The sequence below is a fragment of the Ascaphus truei genome, chromosome 5 (assembly GCF_040206685.1).
Source record: "Ascaphus truei isolate aAscTru1 chromosome 5, aAscTru1.hap1, whole genome shotgun sequence".
Lineage (NCBI taxonomy): Eukaryota > Metazoa > Chordata > Amphibia > Anura > Ascaphidae > Ascaphus > Ascaphus truei.
Window position 1 is genome coordinate 121,763,497 of NC_134487.1, and position 11,262 is coordinate 121,774,758.

The 11,262-nt window shown below is 42.9% G+C and overlaps 1 protein-coding gene across 1 annotated transcript; it reads right to left on the minus strand.

Moving 5' to 3' along the window:
* Positions 1 to 2,782: 2,782 nt before the first annotated feature.
* LOC142494432 (uncharacterized) lies at positions 2,783 to 4,263 on the minus strand. The gene is made up of 2 exons (XM_075598960.1): positions 4,155 to 4,263; positions 2,783 to 3,791 (listed from the first exon to the last, which is right to left on the minus strand). The coding sequence occupies exons 1-2, from the start codon at positions 4,249 to 4,251 to the stop codon at positions 2,794 to 2,796; spliced, it is 1,095 nt and encodes a 364-aa protein (XP_075455075.1). The 5' UTR covers positions 4,252 to 4,263; the 3' UTR covers positions 2,783 to 2,793.
* Between the last annotated feature and the right edge of the window lie 6,999 nt (positions 4,264 to 11,262).

Consider the following 11,262-nt stretch of genomic DNA (forward strand, 5'->3'; position numbering starts at 1 on the left):
GCAAATGCAATACGTGTGACGTCATGTTAAGCCAGCGTGAAACGCACGCTAACACTCCTCCCACTCAATTAACATTCGGCTAACGCCCAGGGTACGCCTACAAACACTGAGCCGCACGCATCACACACTGCAGTTACCGTTACTATAACAAAACATCACAGCCAATAGGCTTTGAGGCGCGCACGTCGCTTGGGGGCGGGACTTACATCACTAATCCTTTTTAAGGACGCCTTGGCCCATGACAAGGGTCCCACGTCATACGTGGTGGACCCGGTTTTCAATGTTGTAGATGTTGCATGATAACAAAACAGGTATGTGTTAGAGTAATGGTAAAATGTTGCTAATATGTTTAAAGGGATAGGAAAGTACGTATATTTATTCCGTCAGCAATGTGTACTACTCTTTCAGGTCCTACTATATTGTATTAGGAAACAATTTGTTTGTGATCGCTACATGTTATGCAGTCTGCAATGTTACGCTGTATCCACGCATTGAAAGTGAAAATGGTGGTTACAAAAAAAAAAAAAATTTAAACGCAGAGTCAACGCATAACGATTGTTATATTTACCATTCTTCTAGAATTAACTCTTCGCCTGGCTGCAACTGGTCGCTCCAGAAATGCAAGCCATTTTCATCCACGCTTAACCCAACCGCTGAATCCAGTATGGCACATATCTCCTCCAGGATGCGCTCATAGGAATCGCCACTGCTTTCTTCAAATAATTGGTCGGGAGGTAGGTTCATTTCTTCCGGTTCCCATTCCAATGCAATTTCAGCTGAAAGGCTTGGTACATAATCATAGTACTTTTGTTCTTGTACAATGTGGGTTTCAGGAATGGAGGCTGCAGATATTGCAGCACGTATCGATTCAAACGGATCAGTAGTAGCGGATACATTGCTATTGCCATTAGGAATAAATATGCCTTTCACGACAATATAAGTGCCGTCTTTCAGGAGAAATTGTTTTTCCGGGCAATCTTCCAGAAACCATAGGTGTGTTGTAGCTTATCCTGGTCACGTTCAAAAAAGTCATTACTTGATAAAGTGAATCTTATTGAGGAATTAAAATTCCGTGCATGCTTACGGTCTTGGTAATAAGGATATTTTGCTCGAATGAAATCATCGATTTGGCGTGTGCTTGCTTTCTGTCCGCGACTGTTCAAGATGGCTTCACAGATCATGTACTTATACCCTAAAAGGGGATTAATATTGTTAACGAATTCATCAGCCATGTCTGAGTAGCACAAAAGCTGTGTGCAGGTCTGTGTTATTTGCTCATCAAAATGAATGTGCTGAATGGCTAACAAACTCCTGTTTTTCCTTGTCAAGGTCAACAAAAGTAACTACTTTGACTCCTTATTTCAAACGCCAATTGGATTTGTTTGTCTAATTGGGTTAACAGTTGTGGTTCGTGATATGGGACTGTGGGAGAAACATTTCTCCTTCTTTTATCTCGTTTGTGAAAAACATCCCTAGACTGTGAATGCGTTCACATAGTGTTTTTTTGAAAACTAACAAAGAACAGTGTGTGAAAATATTTCTTAGCCAGGCATATCAGTAAAAACACACCTGCAAAAAGAAATGTTTTTTCCCCGCTTACATTTCTGTGTGTATGTGAAAGTCTGGTTAACTCCCTGTCTGCATGAGTTTAAATACGTGTGTATATATATATATATATATATATATATATATATAAATATATCTCTTATAAAAATATATATATATTTATATATAATATTTTTTTTTTTTTTATATTGCAGGAGTACACACAACATTGATGGCATTAAGTATACCTTGTATGAAACCTATTTAAATGGTGAGAAACATGATTGAATTAAGTAATAAACATTTGTTTAAGCACAATACTGTTAGAGTCTCATACTTAGGATATTTCTCAAACATTAGGCCTGTATTATTAAAATAGTGTGCTTTCACAAGGAACCATGAAGTGTATTACTTTGTGTATACCAGTTTATATAGTACTATATATATATATATATATATTATATATATATATATATATATATATATATATATATATATATATATATATATATATATATACACACATATACATATATATACACACATATACATATATATATATACACACATATACATATATATATACACACATATACATATATATATACACATATATACATATATATATACACATATATACATATATATATACACATATATACATATATATATACATATATATATATATATATATATATATATATATATATATATATATATACTCACACTCACACTCACACTCACTCAGTGTGTGTGTGTGTGTGTGTGTATATATATTATTATACATTCTGAGATGTTATAGAAACGAACACACAACTGATTAAAGGACAAAATTACAATGGCCAAGCAAGGCAAAGGTAAGTAATAATTTACACATAATCCTGCTGTACACGTACAAGAAAGATGTTTGCACTTACTTAGGTGTTTTAATAATTGCATGTGACTAATATGCATATGCAATTCTTACATCAATTAACACACCCAAATGCAATGTTTTGCTGCAAAGTCAATGGCAGCTTCTCTAAACTTAGCAACTGGCTCCTGGTGGACCATTACTGAACAGACGATTACAACATAAATATTTATAACACAATTAATTATGAGTGTTAACATTTCCAAAACTTCACGTGTACAAGAACATAGTTGAAAGTTTGGAAACAACACAGTCTTCAGCATACATACAATAGTAATTAGATAATGTGAAGTCAACAAAACAAGGCCAAACACATATTTTGTGAATTATAACATTTATTTTTTTTGTTCCTTTTGCGAGCGAGTAACAGGCCTGCTTGTTGTCTCTTGAATTTTCCTTTTTCTTTTGCCACCAACTTTAGGCACAACAGAGCCACTTTGAGTGGCCTCTGGCACTTCACGGGCAGGGCTTGTGGCCAGTGACTGTTCACCTACGGGGCTTGTGGCCAGTGACTCACCTACAGGGCTTGTGGCCAGTGACTCACCTACAGGGCTTTTGGGCAGTGATTCACCTACAGGGCTTTTGGGCAGCGATTCACCTACAGGGCTTTTGGGCAGCGACTCACCTACAGGGCTTTTGGGCAGCGATTCACCTACAGGGCTTTTGGGTAGTGACTGTTCACGGACAGGGCTTGTGCCCAGTGACACATGTGAGCAAGTTGGTAGACACTGCACAAGTGATGGTTGGTCTGTTTCATGTGTGTCTTGTTTTGTTTTTGTCGCCTCCTTTGTAGGTGTCTGCTGCTGAATTTGTACAGATGGCAGCGGTAGGATGTCATCAGGAACCTGCACAGCAATGTCTGCTACTTGACCGGTAACATTTGGGCCTGGTGAATGAATATCAGATGAATGTGGTGAAAACTGACCTGCATGAACAGATCCTGGCTGGGAGGTGTTGAATTGTGGTACATTAGTCATTCTCCAGTAATTAGCTTGTGTTTGCTGAACAACTAATGCTTCGAATGAGGTGTTGATTTTTTGCAACTGTTTAGGCACTTCAATGAAGACTCTGTGGAGATGTGCCAATTGTGATACTGTTTCTTCCTGCAGTCCAATCATCCTTTCCAGCACTGTCATCATGTCTGAATGGCGACGATTTTCTGCGTCCACTATTTTTCCCTCTGAAGCTACAATTGCATCGTATGTGGAAGTTGATGGACGATTTGGCGGTACAACAGTTTCTATTGGCACCTCTTCATGGTCACATGATTGTATTTCAGTCTCTTCTGTGGCGTCATCCTCATCATACTCATCATCCTCATCACCATGATGTTCTAAAAAGAAATGTACACATTATTAAATGGCATGTTAATGTATGCTGTGTTACTATGTAATTGTACTATGTCCTAAGTAACACCTAACATGTAAGCATACGTTTTATAACCTCATTAAAAACTACCTTGACTTACGAATAATGTTTGGACTCAGTATGAAATATGAATGAATGAAAAGTTGCTCTAAACTCAGAAGTCCTACATGATAATTAACATCACTAACACAATACATGTTGCCTTACACTTAATTTTCACTGACACTAAGTAATCCTATTTAAAGAAGATGTGCAAAACAAATAATGCACATGACAACATAACATATAGAAGAGCACATATTATATGGCCAGCAAATGATACACTCACCTTCTAGTAGTGTTGAGCTGGCTGACCCAGGTGAAGACACTTGTTCCATCTCAGGTGACACATGTCCTCCAGGGGCAACTATATATAACAATAACATAAGTTTTACATTTACATGTGTAAATATTGAACAAACACTTATTGTATGTTCTGTATTTATGATTAACTAACAACATCAGTTCCTTAACCGAAAATGTGTGTGAAAGTGAACATAAATAGTTGTAATAACACTGTACATGCCTGTGTACTTAGAATTTTTGAGTTCCCTAACATACAACATACTATGTTTCTGCAGTAATGCGTGAGGATAAATAGATTAAATGAGTACATAAAAATCATATGTTGTGTAGTGATATCAGTATCATAATGTACATAACTATCATGAGATGACCATTCACAATGGTTATCATGAAGGTGGTCATATTGCAAAAAGTGTTGTTTTTGGTAGAGGATATGTGTGGTACATTAATCGAAGATGTGGCACACCTGAATGTGGCTGTGACTCAACAAGACAACACATGCAGTGTGTGATAATGTGTCTTTGATAGTAGTTCAACTATAGATATGAGTGAACTAATGTGTGACGTACGCTTTGATAAGTAATGAGTTGTTGGGGCATTTAGTAGCTAGAGTTAAGCTTTCAAATGAGTGTGATTAACTTCAGTTGTGCTATTCAGGTTGTAAGAAAGGTATTCCCTTCCCCAAAAAGCCTAATCAGCCACACCTTTCAATGACTTGAAACAGGTGCAAATGGTGTGAACTAAGTTGACCGTGAAATGAGGCTGTAATTAGTGTGTGTGCTGAACCCCACCCCCTCTGTTGAAGTGTATGCTGTGATGAGATATTAATTGCAGCTGCTTTAACACAATGGTAGATGAGCTAAGTAGTCATCTGCAGTGTTTAAGTTATGAAAACAATGACATAACATATGCTACGTGTGCCTCATTATGCTGTCTGTATATGACATAAAGCAAAAATGGACCTTTTCATAAGCAACTATAGATGTGTTAGTGCCAGTGATGTTTGTAGGCCGTTACATGCAATTTCTTTGATGCATGCTTAAAATAGGCAGTAATGTCATGTTTGTCGGAGTAAAATCAATAAAATACACAATAACATGATACATATTTCTGTTCTGTACCTGTAGCTACTAATAATTTCTCATGAACATGTGTTACACGTGTACTACCCTGTTGTTCCCCATCTTCGCCCACCATCAATTGCTTCCACTGCAGCTATGCATTTTGGGAATTCACATGTAAATGAGCACGCAATGGCACGTGCTATATTAGTTACTGCTTTTAGTAGGACTACTACATATATGTCTATTTTGAGATATATATATACAGAATCAGACATATACATATATAGATGCAGGTATGCTTATATTGTGAAGACAGTATAAAAAGCAGTGTAACTATGCAAAATAACTGTAAGCAACGACACGCCTAGTACAGTAATATTTATCACCTGCTGGAAATTGTGACGGATAAATTCCAATGTCACGGTCACCAGCCAAGCCTTCCACGACGACGGTAAGTAATTTTGGCCGAAGCAGCTCCTCCAATGGAGTCAATATGAGACGTTGTGGTGTGGGCCCACCTCCAGTGCCAGTAGCATGCACGCGTTGGTGTTGTATTTTCTTTTTCAATTTGGACCTAATATCATCAAATCTTTTCCGACAATGATACTTGTCCCTGACACTATTCCCACAGGCATTGACACCAATGACTATTGTGTCCCACATTTCTTTTTTGCTTGCTGCACTTGTCCGCCCTTGAAAAACATATAAAAGATATGAGGTAAATGAATAATAATATAAGCACCAGTTTCCTACACTGCTAGCTGTTCCAAGTGATAGCAAACATGCTGTTTTATGTGTAATATGTGCAGCACATGAGCATTCACTACTAAACCTATACATGTAAGCAAGGTTGCATTCATATTGTATGCAGTTCTGGCAAATTGACCGCCTGTGTTTATTTGTCCTTGTAAGGCATGATAAAAAGCTGTGTTTCCACACTAATGAACATAGAAAGATATTGTGTACCCATATTTGCATATGAACAAAACTCAGATGACCTAGGATCACATGTATTTGAATAATAAATGTAAAGTTACACTTACCTACTAAATGTCCATATATACTGTCATAGTGCTCCAGAATGCCAGTGACAAGAGCCCTATTTTCCTGGTCATTGAAGCGAGGATTACGTGGCTTCTCCACACGTTTTTTCCGAGCAGGTTTAGGGTCAGAGCTTGGCTGGTGCTGACTGGACTCTCCTTCTTCCAATGGAAGAGCCTCCAAAAGCTGGCCACCAGCAAGCACGCCACCACCAGACACCCCATCAGCAACTGCGCCACCAGCAGCACTCCCAGCACCAGCACTCCCACTCCTAGCACCAGCACTCACACTCCTAGCACCAGCACTCACACTCCTAGCACCAGCACTCCCAGCACCAGCACTCCCACTCACAGCAACAGCACTCCCACTCCCAGCACCAGCACTCCCACTCACAGCAACAGCACTCCCACTCCCAACAACAGCACTCCCACTCCCAGCAACACCACTCGCAGCACCAGCACTCCCACTCCCAACAACAGCACTCCCACTCCCAGCACCAGCACTCCCACTCCCAGCAACACCACTCGGTGCACCAGCAACATCACTCCCCTGAACAGAACGTTCACTCCGACGCGTACTCCCACGAGTAGCACTCCCACTCCCACCAGCATCACTCTTCCCACGCTTTGCGGGCATACTTCCAGCACTCACAAAAAACAGACAAGAAATGTACAGGCAATCACACGACCCACTTCCACATATAAAACAAGACAAAGATGTCAACAAAACAACAAAGGACAAAGCTCACCCAATACACAACAAGTCTCTCAGTCAATATGCAAATGTTCAATCGTCCAGCTCTGTGCGTCTCTCTCTCTCTCTCACTCCCAACAACACAGAGAATGATTAGCAGTACACGTTGCCTTTAAATATGGCGCGCAATCAAAAACATGCTTGTTTCGCCTGATTCAGCAAGATTTGTGATTGTGCAACCTAACAGCACCCCGCCACGCACGCCGATACACCTGTGTGTGATCGGCTCATCATCGTGAGAGTGGGCGGATTTGTTTTCGGGTTGATTTTGAATGTATTCGGCACTTACTGCATACGGAGAGGGAAAAACGCCAATAACATGACTAATCGATAAGCTTGCCGATTTCACATAATCGTCGCTTACTGCATGAGGCCCAAAGACTCTAAGTGGAATACCCTGCTAGTTGACTGTCGCAGAGACCTAGCTGTCATGGAGCCACCCGCCCCACAGTATTTACAACTCCCTAATTCCCCACCAGGCGGAAGTCCGTTTATCTACCCATTAAGGGAGATCCAAACCAAAGTGCCCGAGGAGGGATGTCATACGCCGGTATCCGTTACCTACCCGGAAAGTGAAGCAGGTAGCTGCCGGTCAGAACTCAATTGTCCTGGTGTGTCAGAGGAAGCGGAACTGTGTAGAGATATGCTACAAAAGCTTACGGAAAAGATAAACCATCGGACTCCTGACGAAGCTGCCACGCCAGCGAAACGCGTTGAGTGAACCAGCAGCAGTTCAGAAGTGTGCCATACAAGCCCCAGAACCCGTGAGGATCCATTCTGTGTTCGCCGACGAAACCGGAAGTGACGCGACTGGCCAGACCGGAAGTGACGCGACGCGACCTTGGGAGTAGAGTGGATGGAGTACACCTATGCTGCGCATCAATTTTTACGTGTCTAAGCACATGTTGATCATGTAAGTGCAATATCAATTGCCTTTTTTAATATATCCATAGTGAACATACAGTGTTGCACTAGAATTGTCTTTATTTCATTTCCATTGAGGGTTCGTCCTGCCACCATCAGGGAGTGTGTACAAGCAAGACCCCCCTGCACATTGCTGAATCTACCCACTGCATCTATTGCTATTGAAAGGCTGTATTACCACTGGGAGAATGTGAGTTCCCATTCATGATTCCTGCTTAGGTTGCTGTGTTTATTTAGACATACCACACTATTTTATTATTATTCTTTTCCCTTACATGTTTATGGTGATACCTGCGCTCCCCACAAGTTTCTCCACACCGGAAAAGATAAACCAGCTGGCTTCCCCGCCTAGTTTACCACCCTTAGTCGAGGCGTTAACCCTGGCCTCTCAATCTCAAAATTATAGGCCTTCTCTTGAACCCTCCCCACCCCTATGGGAGAGGATGGGATAGAACCCTGGAAAGAACACACCCGGGGCGTAATGGAATAATGGTCATGTACAGACGCTGTCAAATGTCAGCGCATCATGGAGTGCTTGAAACCCCCTGCTTCTACTCTGGTCAGTATCCATCGGGGGCAATACCCTGACTTAACCTCCCGGATGATAGTGGGGTTTCTGCCGGAGGCCTATGGAGTGGCGGAAGAGGACGAGCCCTGTGGGCCAAGTACTATGCTGCCACCCAAAAGGAAGGAGAAGATTTGTCGGCTTTTATCCATCAGCGTTGTGACCCCTGCTTCCCCGCAAGTTCGTCTTAGCCTCCCAAATGGATGAGTACCTTCGTAAGCAATATCTGCGGGGTTCCAGCCCAAATAACCCCATTGCCAACATGATTCGCGACAACCTTACCCGAGGGAGCCCACCTACATTCACTGGTTTATTGCAACAAGTTAAGGAACACGAGGCTCATCTATTGCTCCATTCTCCCCAGAAATCTAAAGGATCTTCTACCCCCAAGAGCAAGGGAACTAGCGAAAAGAAAGAGGAAACTCCGCAAAAAAACAGTGTCGGATCGGCCGAAGTACTCCGGGCGGACCTCCCCTACCTACAACCGTCGTACACAGTCACGTGACATGGCCTGCTATAAGTGTGGAAGAAAAGGGCACCTATCCTTCGACTGCCATATGGGAGAACGCCGTGACTGGAGCCCGTCCCCCAAGAAGTTCCCTCCTAGCTCTATGGTTTGTGGAGTATACACAGCAGAGGGAAAGATCTCGGAGCCCCCTGAGCCACAAGAACCCCTATTGACCAATGAGCCAGTCAGAACTACTGCCAGTGAGGATAACCCCATCCCTGACGGGAATACACGAGTGGGAGCTGTAGCCCTCATACGCGTGTTAGGGGATGGTATTTATTCCTCGGCGTTGCTGGACACAGGGTCCCAAGTGACCATCATATACCGAGGATTCTATGATCAGCATCTTCAGAAGAGGCCGCTGAAGTCTGCAGAATATATGAAAGTGAGTGGCTTGAGCAGTGAAGATTACCCTATCGATGGTATCGTAACGGTGTTACTAGAGATTCAACATCTCAACACTGGGAAATCCCACCCCATGGAAGTGGAAGCCCTAGTGTGTCCAGAACCCCAGGATCTACCCAAATACCCAATTATTCTAGGGACTAACGCATTGTGCGTGCCATCATTCGAGCCTACCTACAAGAGACCAACGAACTGCCTATGTCCAGCTTTCAGCTACAACTCATCCAGGTGGGAAGGGACTCTACGGTACTTACCCCGATAGCTATGGACTGTTATTCTGCGGACGAGCCGGGCTGACTGAAATCCCGCCAGGAGGAAAGCAGCGGATGTCCGCTTGGTGTTCATATACCGATCGAGATAAAAAAGAACGTCTTTTCTCCTTGGAGAGCACCCCCGAGGAGGACGTCCGAAGAGGGTATAAAATACCAGAATTACGTGATTGGACATCAGCCATTCCTCGTCGAACCTATGTGTCGAACAGAATCTGTCACCCTTCACCATGGCTATAGATGCTGGACAAAAATTGGGTCGAATATATCCGGTCAGCTTGGTAGAAGAACCATTCCACGTCAACTCCGCCTGAGCCCGAGACTCTCACGGAGGTCTAGATTTCGACTTTGGACCTTCCGGACTGCCGACAAATGGAGAGAGAGATTGAGGGGCAAATTGGAGGACCGACGTGAAGTATTCTCTACCGGCGAGATGGATGAAGGGTGCAGTCGCAGTGCCCAGCATACTATCCGCCTGAATGATACGACCCCATTCCGTGAACGTTCCCGTCGTATCGCCCCTAGGGATGTCGATGATGTACAGGCTGTGATCCATGAGATGGAAGAGGCCTTGATTGTCACAGAGTCAAGGAGCCCATATGCTTCTCCCATTGTGGTGGTGAGGACGAAGAATGGGACCGTGAGACTGTGTGTGGATTATAGGACCTTGAATAATCACACGGTACCCGATCAATATAATCTTCCCCATATAGAAGAGATTCTGAATGCTCTCAATGGAAGTCAATGGTATAGTGTGTTGGATTTAAGATCCGGATACTATCAAGTACCCATGAGCTTAGAGGATCAAGAGAAGACCGCCTTCATCTGTCCCTTAGGGTTCTACCAATTCACACTTAGGCCGCAGGGCATTTGTGGGGCACCAGCAACTTTCCAAAGACTAATGGAGAAAACTTTGGGAGATATGAATCCAAGAGAATGTTTGGTGTATCTGGACGATATTATCGTATTTGGAAAAACATTGGAGGAACATGAGACAAGACTCCTGAAAGTACTAGACCGCCTAGCAAAAGAAGGACTCAAACTGTCCTTGGACAAGTACCGATTCTGTAGAACCTCAGTGACCTATGTGGGACATATCGTGTCAGCAAACAGAATAGCCACTGATCCAGCCAAGATAGAAGCAGTAGTAAACTGGCCGCGACCCGATAATGTTGTGGAACTGCGCCCTTTCCTGGGGTTCTGCGGGTACTATCGTCGGTTTGTGGAAGGGTACTCCCGTCGCGCAAAACCACTCAACAATCTCCTTAAAATATATCCGGAGGATACTTGACGTAAGGCGACATCTGCCCGTCAATCATTCGGTGACAAGTGGACACCTGAGTGTGAGCAGGCCTTCCTGGGCCTAAAACAGAGTTTGACGGCTGCACCAGTGCTAGCATATGCTGATCCAGAACAACCCTACATTCTGCATGTGGACGCTAGTCTCAACGGACTAGGTGCGGTGTTACACCAGAAACACTCGGCGGGGCTTCGGCCGGTAGCTTACATCAGCCGCAGTCTAACTCCCAGTGAACAAAATTATCTGGTGCATAAGTTAGAAT

Excerpts from the sequence above, each read along its gene's own strand:
- LOC142494432 (XM_075598960.1), bottom strand. The coding sequence starts at position 4,251 with ATGTTATTGTTATATATAGTTGCCCCTGGAGGACATGTGTCACCTGAG. Across the intron at positions 3,792-4,154 it reads CAGCTCAACACTACTAGAAG|AACATCATGGTGATGAGGAT; the intron begins GTGAGTGTATCA and ends ATTTCTTTTTAG.